At 46.3% G+C, this 23,750-nt stretch overlaps 1 protein-coding gene across 3 annotated transcripts in view; it reads left to right on the forward strand.

Moving 5' to 3' along the window:
- Positions 1-23,750, forward strand: part of ABCC1 (ATP binding cassette subfamily C member 1 (ABCC1 blood group)) — a 1,390,768-nt gene that overhangs the window by 266,405 nt on the left and 1,100,613 nt on the right. For all 3 annotated transcript variants that reach the window (XM_085632083.1, XM_085632084.1, XM_085632085.1), the window contains exon 8: positions 21,984-22,211. In XM_085632083.1, coding sequence (XP_085488209.1) covers positions 21,984-22,211 — 228 coding nt within the window. The remainder of the gene's footprint in view (positions 1-21,983; positions 22,212-23,750) is intronic.

Below are 23,750 nucleotides of genomic sequence, written 5' to 3' on the forward strand. Positions count from 1 at the left end.
CAGACTTTAGTCAACATAACGAAAGAGACTTGGTCATAAAAGGGGAATTCATGTCTTTAGTGAATGCTTAATCACATTGTGGTTTCAATTTACAACAGACGACCCTTTCAGCATTTACTGAAGACATCCGGTTTGTTAGGATAATCATCATATATGTCAATTGTCATCATTTCTTTTACTTCTTTAGCTAAATGTTTCTGATAAGTGACATCGGCAATAGCTTTATCGGGAATACAGAATGATACACATAAGGAACAGAGCAAGGGACCACATTGGACACAGATGCAACAAGAAAACAGAACTGCTACAATTATACAAAGACCAGTTAAAACCTTCCACCCCCAAGCAGTGATCAATGCCCAAAACCATCCAGAAAAGGACCAAGTGCCGTTTTCTGTATGGATTTCAGCTGCAATTTTGTGCAACCTGTTGATAGCATTATAAACTGACGGCGTGTGGTCAGGGATAAACACACAACTACTACTTCCGATAATTTTACAAGCTCCACCTCGGTCGGCTAACATAACATCCAACACCATACGATTCTGCAATGCAACAATTCTAGTAATCTGTAATTCTTCCGTAAGATTCCCAAGAGCAGCAGCGGTTTGGTTTGTCACGGCCTCTACCACTCTTGTTAACCTTCGAACTTTCCTACTATTTAGGGCAGCCCCAACGAAGAAAAACAATCCTAAATTAAAATCAATATACTGCTGCAGGCTAGTGTCAGTCTGATCCACATCATCAATTGATAGAGTACGTTTATACCTATTTACAGTCACATTATTTAACAACTTCAAATCCTTATGATAGGATGCAGGTGCCAAAAATACAGGGGGCAATAGAAAGGCTACATAACATACTCCAGACCAACCGGCTGGCAAACGGTAATAACCTTTATTTCCACATACGAAGTATGTATTATGGGATGCTAAAAAGGTACTGTTATTCAACCCGTCAATGTTTAATATGGTAATGCAATCACTAACCCCAACAGGAATATAACCCACACTCTGGACACACAGGTCCGCTTGAGCTTGTGCCACTTGAATCACAAATCTGTCTTTTCCCACAGTGTCTCTGGTGTTCGTGAAAATATAAGGAATCGATTCATTGTCTGGTCGATACTCTTCCCATTCCCAAATTGTCCCATTCGCTTGCGGATATCCATCTTTATCCTGATGACCTTCTTTATTGAGTCTGAAGAGTAATCGTCCCACTGTGGGCTTCCGGGTGGCAAAAAGCAAAGTGTACCATGCTCTACAAGAGCCATTATGAGAGAAAGGAAGAGGTATGAATGGCGTTCCTCCTTTCTTCTGGTGAGCTGGCATCATACCACATATCCAACAGTTCGTAGCATTCGTGGCAACGTGGGTATGATGCACCATCTGGATGAAAGTGTTATTCAAATAAGACTGACGATGCTTCAATTCTTGATACGGAAGGGTATAGAAGTAGTGCTCCTCAGGCACGGGAGTAGTCAACACAAGTAACTTTCGAGCAGGAGTCACATCCTCCACAAACCATGTGGTTATCCCCACAATAGCTACTGTAAGCATAAAACCTGTTGCACAAAGGATTTTCTTTTTCTCCATGTCAGAATAAAGGATCAATATCTTCCTGAAACTAAAAGGTTTGTCAGAACTCTTCCCCTTAGGCAGCGGTCGATTTCTTCACCAACGGGCCAAGACGGGTGTCGCTACACTAATGCAGGGCTGATCCCCCCCCCCTTGCCTCATTGGCTCTCCGTTTCACTAACCCAAGGGCTGTTCTGACAACATGTCCCGGTACTGAAGAATTCACTTCCTTGGCCTGAGATGATATCGCTTTCCTCCAGGAGTCGCGTGGTCCGGAAAGAGCTCCTCAGTGTCGTTCGGTTCCCCAGCACGGCCTTTCTCTGCAGCCAGAATTTCTCGTTGATCGGTCAATACAGCAGACTCCACCAATCCGGGCGGTACTTTGCGGCAGTGCAGGGAATGGATCCAATTCTTTCTGTTGGAAACTCGCACAGCCGTCCTCGTTGCAAGTAGGACCTGCTCAGGACCAACCCATCTCGGCTCCAAGCTGTTCGTCCTGTCAAAGATCTTCACCATGACATAGTCGCCAGGCCGGAGACTATGTCCTTCACCGGTGGACCGATCTGGGAGCGCCTCCCGGACCTGTTGATGAATAGAAACCAAGTTATCCGTTAACTGCGCCAGATAATCATTCATCATTACACAAGGTACATCATACACAGTCTTAGGTTTTGGTGGACCCCAAATATTCATTGGGCGTCCAAAGACAATCTCATACGGTGTAAGACCGGTTCGAGAATGCGGTACCGATCTAATTGACAATAACGCCAGTGGTAAAGCATCTGGCCAAGTCAAAGACGTCGAAGCTTGGATTTTAGCGATCTTGAGCTTCAGTGTACCATTATACTTCTCGACCAGTCCCGCAGATTGAGGGTGAAACACTACGTGGAACTTCTGGGTGATGCCCAGACCCTTCAAAACATACTTTATAACATCCGCTATAAAGTGGGGTCCGTTATCACTCCACAAGTCTACAAACGCCATATCGAGGGAAGAACTCCTTTAACAGCATCTTGGCGGTATTCATTGCAGTATTGTCTTTCGTAGGGTATGCCTCAACCCATTTGCTAAAGGCACAAACCACTACTAGAACATACTTCAAATTGTTACAGCGCTCAAGCTGGATGTAATCCATCTGCAAAACCTCAAAGGGTGCAGTAGGTGTTACAAATCCTCCTGCTGGAGTTCGAGTACCCTTTCCCGGGTTGTACCTCAGGCAGATCATACAGGTCTGCACCACCCTCTTTGCCGTGCTAGCAATCTCTGGATGCTCCCAGACTTGGGTAAGCAATTTTACAATTGCGGAAGCTCCAACATGTGCTAGCCCATGTGCCATCTGAACCATAGGTTGTACAAAAGCCGTGGGTAATTTCCATCTATCCATCTGCTTATTTCTCCAGCAACCCTCATCGTCCAATTCTCCCTCACTGGACCATTGCTCCCGTTCTTTATCAGAAGCTGTCCTCTGTATTTCTCGCACTTCTTCCTTCGCATCGTGCCATCTTTCTACTTGCGACTTCACTACATACATGGCAGTAGCACCGGGCTGCATCGCAGTCTCCCGTGCCACCCGGTCTGCTAACGCATTCCCTTCTCCAACTTTATCGACTACTCTCCTATGGGCGCTACATTTAACGATGGCAATTTTCTTCGGATATGTCAATGCAGTTAAAAGATTGTGAACTAACTCCCCATGCATTATTTGTACTCCATGTGACGTTAAAAACCCTCTCTCCTTCCAGAGCAGGCCGAAATCGTGCGCTACTCCGAAGGCATACCGGCTATCTGTATAAACATTCACACACAATCCTGTACTGAGCTCACATGCTCGTGTTAATGCTATCAGTTCCGCTGCTTAAGCTGATTTCTGTGGAATGCGTGCTGTCTCCACTATTGTTTGCAATGTGGTAATTGCATACGCTGCTGAAGTCGTACCATCTGGTAGCTTCAGGCATGACCCGTCCACCCACAGTTCTCCATCCACATCTGGAAAGGGCGTATCCTGGAGATCAATACGACCCTTTGTTTGTTCTTCAGTCAGAAGAATACAATCATGTGCTTTCTGTGCTTCAGACTGAATCTCGGGGTATGGCAACAATGTGGCCGGATTTAACGTTACGCACCTCTTTAACGTAATATGAGGAGCCAAGAGCGTCAGCTCATATCCCGTTAAACGGGCGCTGGTCAAATGCTGCGTCTTTGTCTGATTAAGCAGGGCATCAACAGCATGGGGGACTAATACCAACAGCTTATGAGATAACACAATTCCCTCGCTTTGGCGTATTGACACAGCTGTCGCCGCAACCGAACGAAAACAACCAGGCAATGCTCGGGCAACAGGGTCAAGTACAGCCGAAAAATATGCACAAGGGCGCTGCTTGTCGCCGTGCATCTGCACTAAAACTGATAATGCACATCCATCTTTTTCATGCACATACAGCGAAAAAGGTTTTGTATAATCAGGAGTCCCTAACACTGGTGCTGAACAAAGGGCCTGTCGCAATTTCTGGAAGGCAATGTCACACTCATTTGACCAGGGAAGCGGAATAGGTGTGTCTTTTGTCAAAAGGGCTAACAATGGCTTGGCTATGTGTGAAAACCCTAGTATCCATTGCCTACAAAAAGAAACAAGACTCTAAAATGCACGCACGTCCTTCTGCGTGGAAGGCACTGGCGTGTCCAAAATGACTTGAATACGATCTGGTGTGAGTGCACGCCCCTCCTTAGACAAAAGGTGACCCAGATAAGTCACCTTTGGTCTACAGAACTGCAATTTCTTCCGAGATACTTTGTGATTGTGGGATGCCAAAAAGGAAAGCAAGGACAACGTACTCGTTTCACACAACTCCGGAGTGTCGGCCGCCAGCAAGATGTCATCGACATATTGAATGAGGGCGACACCCTCGGGAAGAACAAAGGAGTCCAATTGTCTTTTCAAAGCTTGACTATAAATGCTAGGGCTTTCCGTGTAGCCCTGAGGGATTCTACAAAATCGATAAGACCTATTATTTAGAGTGAAACCAAAAAGGTATCGGCTATCGGGGTGAATAGGAATCGAAAAGAAAGCGTTTTTCAAATCAATAACTGAAAACGTGGTCGCCGTAGGTGGGACCAAAGTAAGCAACGTCGTGATATCAGAAACCACTGGGTACTGAGGTATCACGATCTTGTTTACCTCTCTCAAATCAATTATAAACCGATAGACTTTGGCATCCGTATCCTTTTTCAAAATGGGTAGAATCGGGCTATTACAGACGTTGTAGGGAACTTCCTCCACTACTCCCACCTTAATCAAATCCTGCACAATCTGTATAAGAGCCTCTTCCCCCTCCTGGGAAATACGATACTGTGGGAGGCGTGGTAACACCGCCCCCTCCTGGACACTAATGTGAACAGGCGGAATCACCATCTGTCCCACATCAGTATCCGAGGTGGCCCACAAAGCGCGAGGGAGAGCAGCTAACACAGCATCCTCTGCAACCACACACATCCGTTCAGACCGAGGGTAATTGTCATTTAATATCACCCGCACTCCAGCAGGGGAGCAGCGGATCGTAGCTCTGAAGTGCTTTAACATATCAAGGCCCATAATGTTGTCCGGCGTGTTCGGGGCAAGCAAAAACGGACAGGGTGCAGAAAAAGAATCAACCTGAAATGTGAGGGGCCGCGAAAGAGGGCTTCGGGAGAGTGTACCGTCAAACCCTACCGATGTAACCATTAAGCCAGATGGGGGAGCCCTCGGAACCAATTGTTTAGACAGCGCACTACGAGTCGCTCCTGTATCCACTAGGAACTGATCAGTAGAACCCAAAACCTCAGCTAATACGTAAGGACCCTTCTGATCAACCGGCACCTCAACTGATTCTAACCCCCATCCAACGCATTCCTATGCATGCTGAGAATCATGGTACCCAGAGCGGTCAATCCCCGACACTTGATACTGGTTTTGTCGATCGAAAACATTAGGCCTATCTCGTTGCTGCCCGGCAGGGTCAAAACGAGCGCGATCGTTAGAATTCCCTCTAAAATTCGAGAAACCCCCTCTACCTCTCGGGCCACCCTGATTGTGTCCCTGACGCGAAGCATGCAACGCCGGGCAATCTCTGGCCCAGTGTCCCGATTGCTTACAATACGCACATTGATTCCTGTTCAAATCAGATCGGCCCGAGGGAGGACCATAAAATCCTCCCCTACCTCTATTGACACCCCGGCGGGGCGGACCATATACTTGCGCTAACATCACCTTCGTTTTTAAATCCTTCGATTTCTTCTCCTCCTGTCCCTTCGCTTCTTGCTCCTGGCGCTCATAATACTGAGCTATAGTCAGGAGGGCTGTCGGGGTCGCAGTGGACCAAGACCTTTCACTCGCTTTTAGGCGGGCTGCGATCGCCGGTAGTAAATTCGCCACATATTTATCAGCAAAGAGGTGTCGACCCGTATCATCCGTAAGTGACTGACCACTAAAATCATGAAACGTCTCCTCAAAGCGCGTAAAGAAATCTGCAACTGATTCGTCAACTTTCTGCTTACACGAGGCTAGCATATTCCAGTCAATCTTTTTAGGGGGGATGATTGTCTTCAACTTAGTCAGAATAGCAGCAGGGAGATCTAAGATAAGCTGAGGTGGTTTCTGCGCGGGCTTCCTCTCCCTATCCTCATTCTCCAGCTCAGACCACCGAGCTTTAAAAGCGGCAACATCGTCCACCTTCCGCACAGATCGCCACATATCTGGTGGTAAAATAAGCCCAAAGAACAGATCTATATCTGCTAAGGTCATAGTACAAGAATTCAGGGCCCCCTCCACTTCTTCGTAGAAGGCCGCTGGATTCTTGCGGGGATCAGGCAATGCATTTTTTAATGCCATGACATCAGCCCTATGCCAAGGGGTATAAACCCAATTGTACACAAAATATCCCTTAGCATCGGCGGAGGTAATATCCGAACTAGTCCCCGCTCCTTTAGGAGGAACATACAAAGGTGCCGCCTCTCGCATTGGTTTAGCATGCACTAGGTCGCTCTTATCTGACTGGGAGGTGGATGAGTGGCCATCTCCGGTATGCGAATCCGACTGCTTCTCCTCCTCAGCTTGTTGGCGTGCTTTCTCTTTAAGGTCCCTCACCGCGTCCCGCAATGCAAACAGCCGCCGAACCGCATCAGGCGCCTTAGAGGGAGAGAAAAGACCATTACGCAATGCTTTAGCATCTGATACCACATCGTCAGGCTCAAAGACACTGGAATATTTCCGGAAAGCAGCAATCACTTCATCAGAAAAGTGGCACATAAAATACAACTTCTCTCTATCCTGCCACAGCTCCCAGGAATTCAACAACTCAGCAAGGGATAACTTGCCCTTAAGTGCACGATAGGAAACTTGCCGAAGCTCACCCATTCGGTCAGCTGATAACATGGACCGCGTGTCTACCTTACCCGAAACCGATCCAGAATCTTGTGACCTCGGGGCAGACGCGCCGACATAAGGGGGCGGAGAACGATCTAATAAATAAAAATCATTGTCAGGATTATTAAGGACAGGATAAAGTGATTGACGAACAGCATATTGACCCGAGACTTGCAACCGACGCTCTTTCTCTTGTCTCTCCGCCAGTTCTCTTTCCTCCCGACGCTTTGCTTCCTGTGCTCTCACATGATCATTCTTCCGTTGCTCTTTATCAAACAGCGCTTTCTCACGTTTCTCTCGCTCACGCACTTCCTTCACCCATAATCGCACACATTCAAACATGTCTTGACGAGCACGCCGTTTACACATACACTGTTCCACATACTCAATCTTACGCATATCAAACGATCCATACAAAGGCCATCGCAACTCAGGATCCTTCTTGGTGTATTTCCTCCATATCGTGCTGTACATTATAGAGGAAAGACCATGCTTCACATACATATCCCTATTAGGAGTCCCCTCTGGGGGGGCTGGAGCAGATTCCTCGAGGTTGAACCGGTTTCCAAAACAGCAGCACCACTTACGGAGTGCGCTAAAAGCAGGCATGCTCAAAAATAATGCAAAATATGCAGTATTATCAGAAATGGCACTTAAACGTTGTGCCGTTCAAAGTTACACAGTTCCGGAGAAATATCTCCACATTACCTGCCTATATGTGTTGCAACGCATATATTCTCACAATAGCCAATACAAGATATGACCGGTCATCACAAATCAAACTCAAATAGCCAAACCAGGCTTCAAAAACTCGGAGCAAGTACCGTACAACGGTTCTTACCAATCAAGAGTCCAGATTCCAACTGCCAAGCTCCAAAATTCACCTAAACGGCTGTCACAGCAGGACCGACAGAAGAGGTCTCAGTCGAGGACCGGCGCCACCCAGATGGTCAGCTCGGAAGGGAAGGAAGAAAACCTCGGGATGCCAGGACTAAAGCGCCTCTGGCAGTGATCACATCCCCGGCCAAATTCCTCACCTTCGTCACGACCAATCCTTCGAGCATCCGAGTCGCCGATGAGCCCCACGTGACGGGCGCCAATTGATGAATACAGGCCCCAGCTAGGCCCGCAGGACACACGGGTTCGCTCTCCTGCAAATGGAATCTACAAGGAAGTTGACACGGAAACTGCAAAGTACAAAGACAAAGTTTATTAACCCTTAAGGGTGGTCCTACAATCCATACAACACCCTTCAGTATTGCATAGAGTAGCACAAAGGACTTGCGTACACGGTCCCCTTTTATACACAACAGAGGGGCTCATAAGTGGGTGGATACAACATGAGGCAAAGAATATTACCTTTTATGGACATTTTCGATACAAGATCAATATGTGGGCGTAGCTGACACACTCCTTGAGCCCGCGAAAACATGGTCAAGCAAGGACTAACTGATAACAGATGTGGTCAAGCCTGGGTATGCGCCAGACGGACAAAGGAGCTATTTATAGACTGTTACTAGGCAGATTGCAAGAGCAACTAACACGAAGATAGGACTCTTCTCGTGTTGAGCACGTGGAGACATGACAATACAAAAATGGAGTCCAGACTTTAGTCAACATAACGAAAGAGACTTGGTCACAAAAGGGGAATTCATGTCTTTAGTGAATGCTTAATCACATTGTGGTTTCAATTTACAACACCTCGTTCCTCTGAACCTGTGCCTGGGTTGACTCTGTACTTTCCCTCTGTCCCGGGAGCCGGGGCGACCCCCACCCAACTCAAAGAATTTTAGAATGCCATGCACCTCATACTTGGGCGGCATGACCCTACTGGTGCTCCTTTGGGCCCTGGAGGCTTAGAGGTGGCTCATTCAGGTCCCGTGTTGGCGGCTACCACCCCAGCACCAATGACCTCCCAGCGCAGACAGACTTGCGATGCTGCTGGTGACCCAAGTTGGCGCCAGCCCCATTCTCATCCCTGATGACCTAAAGCGGTGCCTACAGATGCCAATACCGGCGCCGACAACCTTTAGGTCCTAGGTTGGTTCTTCAGCCTTATTCTGAAGGACTAGGAATGGAGGCATATTGGGAGGGGGTCGCAGGACCCTTTACAAGAACTGCCATATCAAGATGTGGACTGGTACGAAAAATTGGGATAGGCCAGCGTATGGGATACCTCTCCAGATTCTGCCTACTTTCTCCCCCTACTGTGGCTATCGTGGAGGGAGCATCCTACACTATGGTGGTGCGCAGTGCAACTGAGACCTTGGACCTTCAGCTCCCTTCCACAGCAGTCAAGACCAATATCTTGACAGAGGTACTGCAGCCAGATGTCTCCGCCACGGAACCCTTGCTGCCTTTCAACAATGCCTTAACTGATGTCCTACTGGGAACCTGGTCCAAGCCCAGCACATGGAGCTCCTGCGAATAGGACAATCGCCTGCCTCCATCGTCTTCACTGGGCATCCCAAATTTCTGCACCAACCACCCTACCCCAGTGAGCTTAGTGGTCCAAGCCTCTAACTCCCATGGCACGTTACTTTCAGCACCCCTGGCCAGGGAATCCAAGAGTCTGGACAGTTGGGGGTAAGAATCCTTTTTCTTTCGCCAGCCTTGTATTGCGGTCGGTGAACACCGCATGCCTATTGGGCTGTTACTCCCACTCCCTGTGGGAAACTGTTGCGCAAGTGCTGCCACAGGTCCCGGAGGAGGCCAGGGCCATCCTCTCCCAATGCTATATCAGACAGGAGAGATGAGGCAATGTTTGCCATTCGTTATGGTCTTGACACGACTAACTTGCTGGGCAGAGCGATTTTATCGTCTGTGGGTGTTCAAAGCCACTCCTTGTTGAGGACTTCTGGCTTTTCAGGGGATGTCCAGGCCTCTCTAATGGACATGCCTTTCAATGGCACTGTCTCTCCAGAAACATGGCAGACCTGGTGTGGTTTAAGGACTCACAAGCTATAACACGTGTAGGAAAGTAGGATCTGCTTTCATGGTTACCCCCACTTTTTGCTTGGTGTTAGTGTGTTTTTGACCTAGTCTGTGAGGCTACTGCTGATCAGGACCCCAGCAGCTGTGCTTGCTCTCCTAAATTGACCATAAGTACTTTGGTACCTCCACTATTGGTGCTTACACCTCTCATGACAGATATAAGTTTCCTTATATGTGAGGTCACTGCACTTTAAACCTATTAGTCACTCCTATGGCAGGCTCTTCAGGCATGAGGGCAAGGTGCTTGTTTACAAGTGTGAGGGTGCCCATGCATGAGCAGGATATCCCTACAAACCCCGGAGTCGATTCTACAGGCTTTGTAAATGCAATTAACCATTTTAATACATATAGTGGACATCAGTCATTGCGAGATGTCCAACTATATAGTGGCTGCACCGAACCCAGTCATGTTTGGTATCAAACATGTTGACATCATACTCCAACACCGATTCCAGTGATGGAAGTGTAATCCCATGTACTGGGGGGGGGCTCCTTATGGGACCTCCCTGTACTCCGAGCAACAACTTTTCAGGGTCTGCCAGCAAGCTCGTGCTGCTGCCGACCACTTACACAATTTTGCCCTCCTGCTGCTGACCCAAGCTCTAGCAGGGGAAGGTAGAACTACAGGTTTCCTGTCACAGGGAGGTGTGACCACCTCTCAGACAGGATTTAGTGTATTGGGCTGGGGTGGGGTCACTTGCGAGCTCAACCAGTCTGTTTTGAAGGGCACATTTTGTGCCCAGCTTGCATACTCCAGTTTGAGCCAGTTCAGGGAGCCCTTGGCTCCTGCTCTGGTGCAAAACTGGACAAAAGAGAGTATCCTCTCCTCTGTCCAGCCCCTCCTCTGGGAAGGACCCCCCCCCCCCCCCCCCCCCCCCGAGTTGTTCCAACCTTTTCCTTAGGGTACTTAAGGGATTACCTGTGGGTGGGTCCTTAGTGGGACAAGACAAATCCCTGAAACTACACCACTCTACAACCATTGGACACTTTTACTTTGTTGGACTAGTATATCGTCATTGTAATTGAAAGGATGCTTGACGGGCTGTATAATGCGATGAATGACATCTTGGAAAAGTTTGGCAACTGAACGCACTCCAAAACTGCACCAAGGAAGACTCCTGCTGCTCCCAGTCTCAGTTTTTCAAGTCTTCTTGGTCGCCTGTGTCGGTGCTTCTGTCAGGTTCTTCAACAGACCTGTGGGCATCAAGGACACCCGAAGAAATCTCCCTTAGAGTGAAGAAGTCACTTCCCCTGCATCTTCAGGCACTGCAATGAAGCTGACCGGTCTGATGCTCCCATCGTCCTACAGATATGAGGCTCAGCACCACAGGTGGTGGTTCTGCAACTCCCTCAAGGCCTGATCTGGCCTCTCTGCAATTTGGAGGCCAGTATTCCTTGCCAGAAACGCTTGGACCGAACCTCTGTGCATGGTGTCAACTTGCAGTTGCCAAGGCTTGTAGGTTTTTCACTCCAGCGATCTTCGGGCTATAAGAAGCTGCAGCATCTCTTCCCTCCGAGATCAGCATCCTCAACATATCCTCTGTACTGTGGGCCTTCATCTTTGGTGAGCTGCTCTAGGTCCTCTTGCGACACTGTGCCTTTGGCCTGAGGGTCTTCTACTGCTTCATTGTGCTCCCCTGCTTGTTTGGGGTCTGCTGGCTCTCTTGCTGCTGGTGAGTCCCTTGGACCTTGCTGGTTCCAACGTTGCTTCTTCATCTATCACGCCAGTTGCGGCTACCAAGGCTTGTTGGTGCTTCCACTGAACGCCGACCACCTAGTAACTGGCATCCGACGTGGGACAGGTCGTGCACAGCTCCTGGTCTTTTTAAGCGTTGCCTGGTCCTCACAGCTGCAGCAACAAAGTTAGTCTACTCTCCTGACATCGATGGGCATGGTCTTCGTGCCTCCTGGTAACTTCTGAGTGGCATGGACTCTGTCCCCTCTACTTGCAGGTTCTTCCCTTCCAGAATCCACCCTTGGATTCCACCAAACTCCTTCGTGAACTTCTCCAGAGGCCCTTTCTTCAAAGTCTTTCATTGTTCTCTACAGACATTTCTGACATCTATTCACCCCTGTGCACCTGGCTTCCCTGGTCTAGGTAACCCGGTCCCCGGGGCATCCACGGGTAGGTGGCTGTCCAACCTTCTGCCCTCCAAGGGATTTCTTCAGGGTCCTCTGGGAAGGGTCCTTCTCCAAAACTGCAACTGCAACTTCTCCATTGGGCATGCAGCTGTGCTCCCACTCTGCACACAGCCTCCGTTGGGGTCCTGGGTACTTACCGTGGGTGGTTCCTTGTGTCCCCTGCTCCTGAGTCTCTGGTCCAAGTCCCGTTCTCCTTGGCAGTTCAAATTCCATTTTTTTAGTCTATGATTAGGTCTCCCCCCTGAAGACCCATATATTTTGTGTTATTTACCTGTTTGCTTTTGAAGTATTCTTGTGTATTGTGTTATCTGCTGGTAGGACATATATCGATGTGTTAGTGAGTGATGTGTAATAAATAGAAGTATTTTTATATAAACACGGATTCTTTTTCATGTAACTTACTCTACAGATTAAACTGGTAAAACAAGCTGCTTAACACTCCAAGATAAGCCTGAAGGCTGCTCTCCACTGCTACCACTTTGAGAGTTTTCTATGGTTATCAAAGACCAATAAAATCACCATAAGTGTTGCTTAGATTAGTGCAAGGTGCATCACTTAAGTGTGCACCAAATACTAAGCCAGCCCCTTACAGCAAGTCCTTAGGCCTTTAAGTGGCCTCACGTTCTCCCTGTCTGCTTTTCTCCCCTTGCATGCCTACGGAAGGGGCGTTCAGCTGTACCAGCCATACCCCAGCCGTAAGACTGCAGGTTCAGCAACCTCTGCACAGTGGTGGGCGTGGCTTGTTCCGACCCATGGGTCAGGTGGCCAGTGGTTCGGTCAGACTCTCCACCCCCTCCTGCAGCCTCGGCCTCCAAATCTTCCTAGTCTGGTCCTTCCAGACCATGGGTGGCCAGTTGGTGGCAGGATCTGTGAACACCTCCCCCACTGGCAGAACATCACTGTGGACATTTAGGTTCTTCAAATAATCAGATGGGGCTACTCCCTCCACTTTGAGACTACCCCTCCCCCTCCATGCCTCCAACTTACAACTGGCTGACGAAGGGTCACCTGACTTTGCTTCAGGAGGAAGTCATGACTCTCTTGGACAAGGGAGCTATAGAGCATTCTGGTGCCAGAAGTAGTCTGTGGTTGCTATTCCCACAACTTTCTGGTCTCAAAAAAGGATAAGGGTCTTTGTTTTATCCTTAATATGTGAGCCCTCAACTACTTCCTCAAAAAGGAAGCTTTCAGGATGCTTGCTCGGGTCTTGTCTACCCTGGACCCAGGAGACTGGATTGTAACATTGGACTTGCAGGCCACTATTTTCACATTATTGTCCTGCCTGCTCATTGGTGCTTCCTGCGGTTTCCGGTAGGCCACGAGTGCTTTCAGTTCAGTGTTCATCAAGGTGATGGGTATTGTCGCAGCTAATTTGTGCAGATCAGGGGTGCCAGTCTTTCCCTATCTCGATGACTGGCTGTTGAAGGCGGGCTCGCCCCAGGCTGTTGTCTCCCACCTCTAGACTAGAGCGAACCCCCTGCATTTGCTAGTGTTCACAATCACCGTGCCGAAGGTACACCTGACTCCCTCTCAGACACTCCCTTTCATCTGAGCTGTAATGGACACAGCACATTTTTAGGCCTATCCTCTTGAGCAGGGACTCTAGGATATTCAGGCTATGATACTGATGTGTCACTCTCTAGCCTGGATTTCTTTGACAATGACTGAGGCTGCTGGGCCTCATGGCCTCCTGCACCCTGCTAGTGACACATTCCAGATTGCATATGTGAGCTCTGCAGTGGGACCGGACGTTCCAGTTGGTGCAGCATCAGGGGAATCTCTCTGACATGGCCCAGATCTCAGAGGTAACTGCACAGGACTTGCAGTGGTGGCTGACCAACTGTGATTGGGACAGAAGCAGACCCCTCTCCCTTCCCCAACCAGACCACACAGTAGTGGTAGATGCATCAATGGTGGGATGGGGCAGCCATCTGGGAATGGTGGAGATCTTAGGACTGGTCTCGGTGGAATCTGCACTCCACATCAACTTGCTGAAGCCCCAAGCTTGGCATTGAAAGCCTTTCTTCCTTCAATCGAGGAAAAGCTGCTTTGTGTGTTCAGACAGCACTACCGCCATGTGGTATTGCAACAAACAGTGCAGGGTGGGGGCATAGCCCCTTTGTCAAAAGGCCTTGCGTCTCTGGACATGGCTTAATCAGCCATTCATATCCTAGGTGGTTCTACTCCTGGTAGGTTGTCTGAACGCCAGGGCGGACAAACTCAGCCATCGATGCCGGATCATGAATGGCATCTCCATCTGCGAGTTGCACAAGGTCTCTTTCGACCGTGGGGAGAGCCTAGGTTAGATCTATTTGCAGCTGAGAACATTCAATGTCAGCAGTTTTGCCCGCTGAAGTTTCTAAGTAGCTCTCGCTTGGCGACTTTTCTTTTTTCTCCAGTTGAGCTCAGGCCTCCGATACGCCTTTCCGCCATGCCACTTCTGTCCAGAGTGCTTAAGAAGATAACGAGTGACCGGGCCCAAGTCATTCTTGAGGCTCCAGACTGGTATTCTGAACTTCTCCAATTGAGCATCGACCCTCCGATCAGGATGCCCCTTTGGGAGAATCCTCTGTCACAGCAGCAGGGGAGGGTCCTCCACCCGAATCTGTCAACTCTGCGCCTTCTTGCGTGGAGATTGAGCAGTGGCAGTTTATAGCATTCAACCTTCCTCCCGAAGTTTGCAATGATATTTTGGTGGCTCGGCGGTCTTCCACCAAGACCATGTACGCCTGCCAGTGGAACAAATTTGTAAAACCTTTTATAGAAAGGTTAATTGATCCTCTTTCTGATTGTCCGTTAAGTTTTGCTTTTTATTTTGGCCCTTGCCCAGTAGGGCTCTGCACTGGACACTCTCAAAGGGTACCTTTCAACTCTTTCTGCCTTCCTGAGGCTGATGGATCAACCCTCAATATTTAAATCTTCTATAGATTCTTTAAAGGCATTGCACATATGTTCCCACCTTCCTTTTTATTATGCCTCTGTGTGACCTTAATTTGGTTCTCACCTTTCTAATGTGCTCTTCTATCGAACCTCTGCAAAATTGCCCCCTCCAGCTCGCTACTATCAAAATAGCATTTTTAGTACCAGCCTGCCTCAAGACCTGCTACACCTTGGATAAGATGGAACTGCTTGAGGGGATACGAGCTCATTCCACCAGAGTCAGATCTACCACTTCTGAACTCACGCAATGCGTTTCAGTTGCAGACTTCTGAAAGGCAGCATATGAGCCACTAGCTCAGTCAAGGTGTGGACATTTGTGGCTAATGCTCAGGGTAATGAGATTTGAAACCCATGATGATTGAAAATGAGACACAGAATTTTACTCCATTCCTCTTTGCTTCTGTCTCCGGTCATAGCTGTGCTAGGGCCATGTCTATGCTATGAAAACAGAAATTTGACAATGAATTGATGACACCAGGGAGCTTTACAACATACTAAAGAATAGGATGTCTTGATATACTAATGTTTTTAATTGTTGACAATCTGTTTGAATGAAATGTACTTTACAATGATAGTAAAAGTATGATGAAAAAATGTAATTTGACTTGTAAAAAAAATGTTGTTCAGTTATAAAGAAGAGTGAAATATGTGATCCAATCACTTTAAAAGAAAAATTATTTTAATCATGTGGGAAAGGGGGCTGTTGCCCTTTAAATATGACGCTGTGCACCAATGTTGACCCAGTTGAATGCAGCGGCCAAATTGCGTAGGTCTGTTTCTCTGGCTCGCATGCACTTTGAAAAAGAAAAAAGGACAACAATTGAATAAAGATTGCAGCTGGAATTGCCATACTTTCTTGTGTGCCGTCTTCCTGTGTCTTACTGGCTGGTGATTTGTGGGGGCGGTAGTTGGGAACGAGTTTCACATGTATATCATGCATCTATGTGGAGCTGTTGGTGAATCTGATCACATATTTGTGTTTGTTACCTTCGGCAACATTCCCCTCTATTGCTTGTTTTAATTCTTCATCTAGTATATAAATGAATAGGTCATGGAGTCATTTTAACTGTTGCTCAGGATAATTGAGTTAACTCTTTAGCTTAATGACAATGCACGTTAATAAAGCGTAGCCAAGAGGAATATCTTTGCAGGGTTTAGGGGCAAGAAGGGAGAACATAAGATAGATATGGATGCTAATTAATAGGTTTGATGAAATGGAAAATCCTAATGATGGTTGAAAACTTTACATAGCGTTGTGTTCAGCTGGGTTTTGAGGTAACTTTTCATCGGACCTTTTCCTTTAAATACTTGATCAAGATTTAAATTAAGCAATAGATGGGAATGTTGCCGTGAGGCACATAGATGGATGTCGGAGTGGGTGTCTTGGAGGTAACAGGCAAATTGGTTGGCAGAGGGATGAGGTGCATTTGATATAAGCGTTTGGAGGCGCTAAATTGGTGTATCTAATCTGCTCAAGATCTGAGGACTATAAAGGCAAGATTTAATGAGGATATTCTTTAAAAAAGATAAAGGTGACTCATAATTAAGTTAACAAATTTAATATAATGGGTTACGTGCCATTTCTAGTCCATTTCTTCAGTACAGGCACCTTTCCTTATGATAGTGTGATGATTGATGTTACAATGAAGAGCCCAGAGTTTGGAAAACCTGTTCGAGGCATGTGAGCTTTAGGTCACATGCTTTGCATACTCCTGCCATCTAGTGTTGGTTCCGGATGTTGCAAGTTTTTTTCTTTCGAAGAGGTCGTTCTATTCACGAGGTAGGTGAGTCCTCCTTTCGGTGATAGTGCGCATGGGCATCGACTCCATTGTTCATTGTTGGTTTGTTTTTTTCCGCCATCGGGTTTGGACGTGCATTGCTTGCTTCTGTTAGACAGTTTCTCGGATTCGCCTCGGTGCGCAATACTCACCCTGGACTGTATTGACGCATATTCCCATTCTCCATGTATCGTATTTACTGAAAATCCTTATTTCGATCGGGTAGCTCGTGGAAGGTCGTTGGGCCTACCTGTGCCGGTCCGCCTCGCAGTAGATGGAACGGACTCAATTTAAATTCTGCCCTCTGTGCCACGTGAAATTCCTGCGCACCGACTCACACAAAGTGTGCAACCTGTGCTTCTCTCCGGAGCACAAAGAACAGGACTGCGATGCGTGTAAGGCTTTCCGATTAAAGAAGACGCTTCGTGACCGTCTGGCTCGACGTCACACCATGCAGAGCCAACACACCGGTTCCATTCTGGACCTCTTCGGAGGAAATTCGTTACAAGAGATCGGAGACGCCATAGAAGCTGGGGAAGAACAAGAGCCTGTCTTCATTTCTAATTACGGCTCCGATGGGGGGGGGCGTGAAGAAAACTCACAAGGGCAGCGTATCGGGAGTACTGATCCTCCCTTGCCCCTTAGTCCACCTCAGCCCGAGAAGAAGTCTCCAGTCCAACCCCCACCTGCATGCCTCAGTCAGCAACAAGAACACGTTTCCGACGCCCCGCCTTCGGCTCTGCACCGAAACACACCCGAAAGCCTTCTGGCTCCAAACAGTAGTTCAAAATAAGGCACAGAGCCGAAACCATTGGGATTGAAGTTTAAGTCCGGCTCAGACCCACCCCCTTTGACACAGAAAACTTCTTCGGATCCGAAATCCTCTGCATCCAAAACACTGGCACCAAACCTTCGGTGCCGAAACAAAGTGATGTGCTGATTACATCAAAAGAGCACCGTTTGGATGTTCCGCCCTCAAAACCGGATCCGAAACAAAGAACTCTACATCCATCCAACAAATTGACATATTACCACCAAAGTCGCACTAAAATGTAAACCTGAGACTGTAAAAGCTTATCACATTCTTTTAAAAGGAAGAATGTGGGCACTAACCCTCCTCCACCTCTTTATCCTGAGTCTCAATCATTGCTCATCTCACCCGCTGACTCACCACTACCATATACACCTGATGGTCAGGATGACTGGGATGGGCATGGGGCTGGGGACAATGAACACCTACAGACCCCTAGAGAGATTATATAACACTAATTCTCCCACAGGTAACGATCCTGATCTGTACCCTGCTAAGCCTTCTCCACCAAACGACCATGTAGGATATATAGAATTATTAGGTAGAGCTGTTAATTACCAAGGGGTCGAGTTACATAAGGAATCCCTAGAAGATTTCCTTTTAGAACCACTCAGTAGTTCCCATAAATCCTCGCTCACAGTTCCCTTGCTCAAGGGTATGCTTAGACACGTGGATGACATTTTGAATGATACTGTGCACGCACGTATCCTCACCCCTAGGGTAGACAAAAAATATGAATCTGCACCATCAGATTCAGCTTACATCAGGGGGCAGTTACCATTAGATTCTTTAGTCATTTCTAATGCACGAAAAAGGGCCAATTTCTAAACGTCGGGGGATGCTCCACCCCCAGACAAGTAGTCTAAGTTGATAGAGGACTCTGGAAAAAGAGTAGCCTCGCAAGCTGCGAACTTTTGGCGCTTTTCCAATACCAAAGCACTTTTAACCAGGTACAATAGGGCGCACTGGGATGAAATGGAAATTGCTCCAATTTCTGCCTGATGAGCAGAAGTCCAAAGCTCAAGACCTAGTGCGGGAGGGACAGCTCATCTCCAATTCCATCAGGTGCACTTTAGATGCGGCTGACACTGCGGCTAGAACCGTCAACACCAGCGTTCTCTGGTTACGCATTTCAGAGTTTAAACCAGATGTTCGAATTTCTATCCTTAACAAGCCGTTTGACAAGCAGCACCTCTTCGGCCCAGTAGTAGACTCCTCATTAGAAAAGATGATAAAGGACACATAGGTGGTGAAATCCATGGGAGGCCTTTGGTCACCTCCAGGCCGTGGGTCCTTTCGGCGCTTCTATCGTGGAGGGTCCAACAACACCTCATCAGACACTGCCTCTGTAACCCACAAAGGGAGCAATCAGCCCTCTTCTTCTAAGGGTTTGTTGGGGGGGGGTGTTACAGAGGCAAAAATTGCATAGATAGAGGTTCCAACACACGCGCCTCTCCCTCAATGAGTTGATAGCAGTGTTTCTAGCGCTCAAAGCATTTCAAACTCACCTGGTCGGCAAAGCTGTCCTAGTGCGTACCCACACATGACAGCTATGTATTGTATACATAAACAGGGGGGAAGGGGCACTCTCCAAATGTTGCACTTGGCTCAAGACATTTGGAAGTGGGCAATTCACTACAAAATCTGTTTTCTAGCAGAACACCTCCCAGGAGTGCGCAATCAGATTGCAGATCTTCTCAGCTGACAGAGACCGCAAATCCACAAATGGGAACTTCACCCTCCAGTTATCCTCCCATACTTTCAAAATTGGGCAGTCCCTCAAATAGATCTTTTTACCACACACCAAAATGCAAAATTCCCAAACATAGTCTCCAGGTACCCACACCCGCTCTCCAAAGGCAATGCACTATGGATAAACTGGTCAGGGATATTTGCCTACGCTTTTCTGCCTCTCCCACTCATTGAATTAGTGGTTTGGAAACTCGGGCTAACATCCTTCACACTGATCCTAGTAGCTCCCACATTGGCCAGTCAACTTTGGTTCAGAACTCTGTTGGAGCTGTCACTAGTTCCACATCAAAAACTGCACCTCACATCCAGTATTTTCTCACACAGCCATGGAGAAATCAGACACCCAGATACCAAACAACTGACCCTCACGATCTGGCTCCTGAAATCATTGTTTGGTTATCTAAATCTCTCACCAGACTGCATGAACATCATTAAGACCTACTACAAGAGCCTATTATGCAGCTAAATGTAAACGTTTTGTTATCTATTGCAACAATAGTCTTGATGCTTCTATACAAAATATCACTTCTCTGTTACACTTGCAGCACTCCGGGTTAGCTTACACTTCTGTACGACTACCTCTCGTTGCAATAGCTGCATATCTACAAAATAGGCAACACTTAACTCTTTTTAGAGTGCCAGTAATCAAAGCTTTCATGGAGGGACTTAAGAGTTATCCCACCAAGACTTCCACTGCTTTCCTTATTGCAATCACTTAACTGAGAGTGGGTGAACTACAGGCACTAACCATAGAAGAACCTTTTTCCCAACTTCAGAGACAGTGGTTCTTTGTACTAACCCCAAGTTTCTACCTAATATCAGTCAGTTGTTACCTGTATTCATTCCTCAACCTGATTCAGTGGCAGAACACGCTCTACACACCTTAGATGTTCAAAGAGCCCTTTTATCATTGAAAGAAAAAAATAATTTCGTAAAATTAAACACCTTTTCGTTGCTTTTGCATCACCACACAAAGGCAATCCCATATCCAAGTCAGGTATTGCCAGATGGATTGTTAAATGCATTCAAACTTGTTAAATAAAAGCAAAGCGAACGTTCACAATACTCCCTTGAGCGCATTCCACTCGCAAAATAGGGGCTACTATGGCTTTCTTAGGAAATATCCCCATAGTTGACATTTGTAAGGCTGCAACATGGTCTACACCACACACAATCACCAAGCACTATTGTGCAGATATGTTACCAAGACAACAAGCTAATGTGGGCCAGGCAGTACTTGGAACACTCAGACCACTACAACCGCTACAGGCTAGCCATCGCTTTTGGAGAATTTTGGAGAATGCAAAGCATGTGATCTACATCGAACATGCCTCGAACAGATAATGTTACTTACCCAGTAAGCATCTGTTCTTGGCATGTAGAGCTGTAGATTCACATGCGTCACCCGCCTCCCCGGGTACTGGTACCAGTTGCAGTTCACTCTTACTCCATATGCACGGACATCTCTTTTCTTTACTTACTAACTCCATTCTCACCCTCTGCGAGAAAACAATATAACAATGGAGTTGATGGCCATGTGCACTATCACCAAAAGGAGGAGTCACCTACCTTGTGACTGGAAGACTTCTTCAAAGAAAAACTATGTGCAAACATCCGGACCCAACACTAGATGTCGTGAGTATGCAAAGCATGTGAATCTACAGCTCTACATGCCAAGAACAGATTCTTACTTGGTAAGTAACATTATCCTTTCATTGTAAGGTCTTGTCTTTCCAAGGCAGATTGCACAGTTTTGATCGATTACTGGTCTTTTTAGGTCGAGCCTGGGCAGCACATGCGCTGCTCTGCGAGCCATGCTGTATTAGAGTATGCACTAAAGCTCCACCCACTCAGCCCATATGTTTCATTGGCTGGTCATTGTCCTTCGTAAACACTGGCTTCTGATTAGTTAATAGGCTTGTTATTCCCTTGTTAGCATCACCCTGTCTTTATTTGTAACCGCCCATGAAGACTGGCCCTTTTACTATGGTTGTTACACGGGTACTTATTTCCCCTGTAAATATTTTCTTTAATGAGTTTCTGGTACTGTAGGCACGACATGCTTTCCTGCAACATTCAGCGTGCCATATGTGCTTTCACTTTTATTTAGTACACATGATTTGTTTATGCCTATGTGCGTCAACTTGGCGAGATCTGTGCTTTTTCTGCACTTCATCTTTAATAAAGGCGGTCACACGCCTTAAAGTTATTAGCATTGTAAATGACTATGCTTTTTGTTTTAAAAACGCATAAATAAAAGGCATTGTCATTTACAATGCAAATAGCTCAAACTCCCTTAATGCGAGACATATTGCATTGCCAAATGCTTTTTTGCTCTTTGTAGAACCGAACCGTAACATAACTATACTAAAGCCTAGAAATTTTGTAAGCCTTTGTGCCATTTAGGTTTTAAGGTAGAACATATTTGTAGAACATGCTGACCTGTAATTGGTAAATATTCAATTTGTAAACGCTTATTAAAGACAATTGTGTTGCAACAATTCCTGAAAAGTTATATTGCTTAGATTCTGGTATAGCATGCAAAGGTTTAGTATAATAGTGTAAAAATAGACTTTCGATTTTTCTTTCAGACAACCATTAAAAATGGTTTATTCTCCCCAAAAAAATGAGAAAAGAGGTAATTCCAACTGTGACGTGACCGAAGAGGCAGAGGCTTTACTTGTAAGACCCCCTCCGAAGATTGTAGAACCCTCCTTGTTTAAGGTGCTATATAAAACCTTTGGACCTTATTTCCTCATGAGTTTCCTGTTCAAAGCTATTCATGACATCATGATGTTTGCTGGGCCAGAACTATTGAAGTAAGTTGTAACTCTGCTTTCATTTACTGTCTATTAATGTATGTTTGTTTTATTGGTGCAAGTGTAACTCTGTATTTGGTTATCACATTAAACTACACATCTTTTTATATGTTTGATAGGTTAGCATAGGGGGTCTGTTTCCCTGTTAAAAATATTTTTTCACCCATTATACTTAATATGTCCTGGAGCGGTAGGGTTGTGCCACTTACTATCATCCTGGAGAAATTTCATCATCTGTGCATGTAGGTATTTATGCAAGATCAAGTTAGAAGTTAGTCTGCTGAACATAACAATGCCTCTATAAATGCTTTACAGTGAATTTGGTACACGTCTGCTCTGTTGTCTTTGCTGGGCTTTTCATGTGGATTTCTGCTACACTGGTCATTTATGTTCCTAAGACATGTATCTTCCATTTGAGCTTCTGGGTTAATGCTTCAATAACGAATGTATGTTTGGATAGGGTAAGTGCCAATGATACCACCTTTCTTTAAACATATAATTTGTGTTTACTGGAGATACCCAAAGCAACCTGATCAGGTCTCAGATTATTCGCTGTATCCGAGCAAAATTTCATTACTTGTCAGACTTGTCACACAATTTCACTCATGGCTGGTCCCAATAGAAGTGTTGGAACTCTCAATGCTTCACTCCACATGTAGGACAAACACTGCTTCTCCAGGATTATTTTTTGTGTAGGTCTGAGGCAGTGAAGTACATGCAGTGCAGTACATGAAATTAATTAAGCTTGATTCTAACATTAGTTGAGGATTTGTACATGCCACCTCATGCTTCAGCCTATGCTTAAAATGAGAAGCCAGTCCCACTGTTTCTTTCCCATTTTACATATTACAGTCAATAATATGCTCTTATTACGTGGCAGTTTATAATGCTGTGGAAGTCCAATATTCAGTTATTACCTTCTAATGTTGTTGTTGCACTAGGATGTTTAGAATGTCTAGTACATTTTCAGGAAATTAAGAATTTGTGACTGATATTGTAATTGCATTTAAATAAGAAAAGGGTAAATCATGCGATGGGCAGTTTAGGGCAAACTACCATTACAACGTATGCTTTTACCCCGTATGCCATTACAACGATTAGCTTGCTGTAGGGGCGATAAGGTGTTGGATTTAACTCCAACACCTTCCCTACTGTTGCATAGACTGTAGCTTGAATAGTAAATTATACTATTCCGAACTCCAGCGCACCTCGGACAACAAGTTGTTGTAAAAACTTGCGTTGTAACAGCATGCGGGGTAAAAGCATGCGTTGTAACGTCATACAACCGCAGTTTAGTATAAGCAACCCTTCCCTGCAGAAGGAGTTGGAATCCTCTTAGTTTCAGGAAGACTATGTAAAAGTTTTTAAGTAATAGCACAAGTCCTTAAGGGCTATTAGTACTGCAATTAGTAATACTTTTTTGTCTGATAAAAAATGGATTTCACTTACCCATGTTTAAATTATATGCCTCTTCCTCATTTGGTATCTTAGGAGCTGACTGCATTGGGGAGCATGTTCTTGGCATAATATCGGACTGTT

Source organism: Triturus cristatus, chromosome 10 (assembly GCF_964204655.1).
Source record: "Triturus cristatus chromosome 10, aTriCri1.1, whole genome shotgun sequence".
NCBI lineage: Eukaryota > Metazoa > Chordata > Amphibia > Caudata > Salamandridae > Triturus > Triturus cristatus.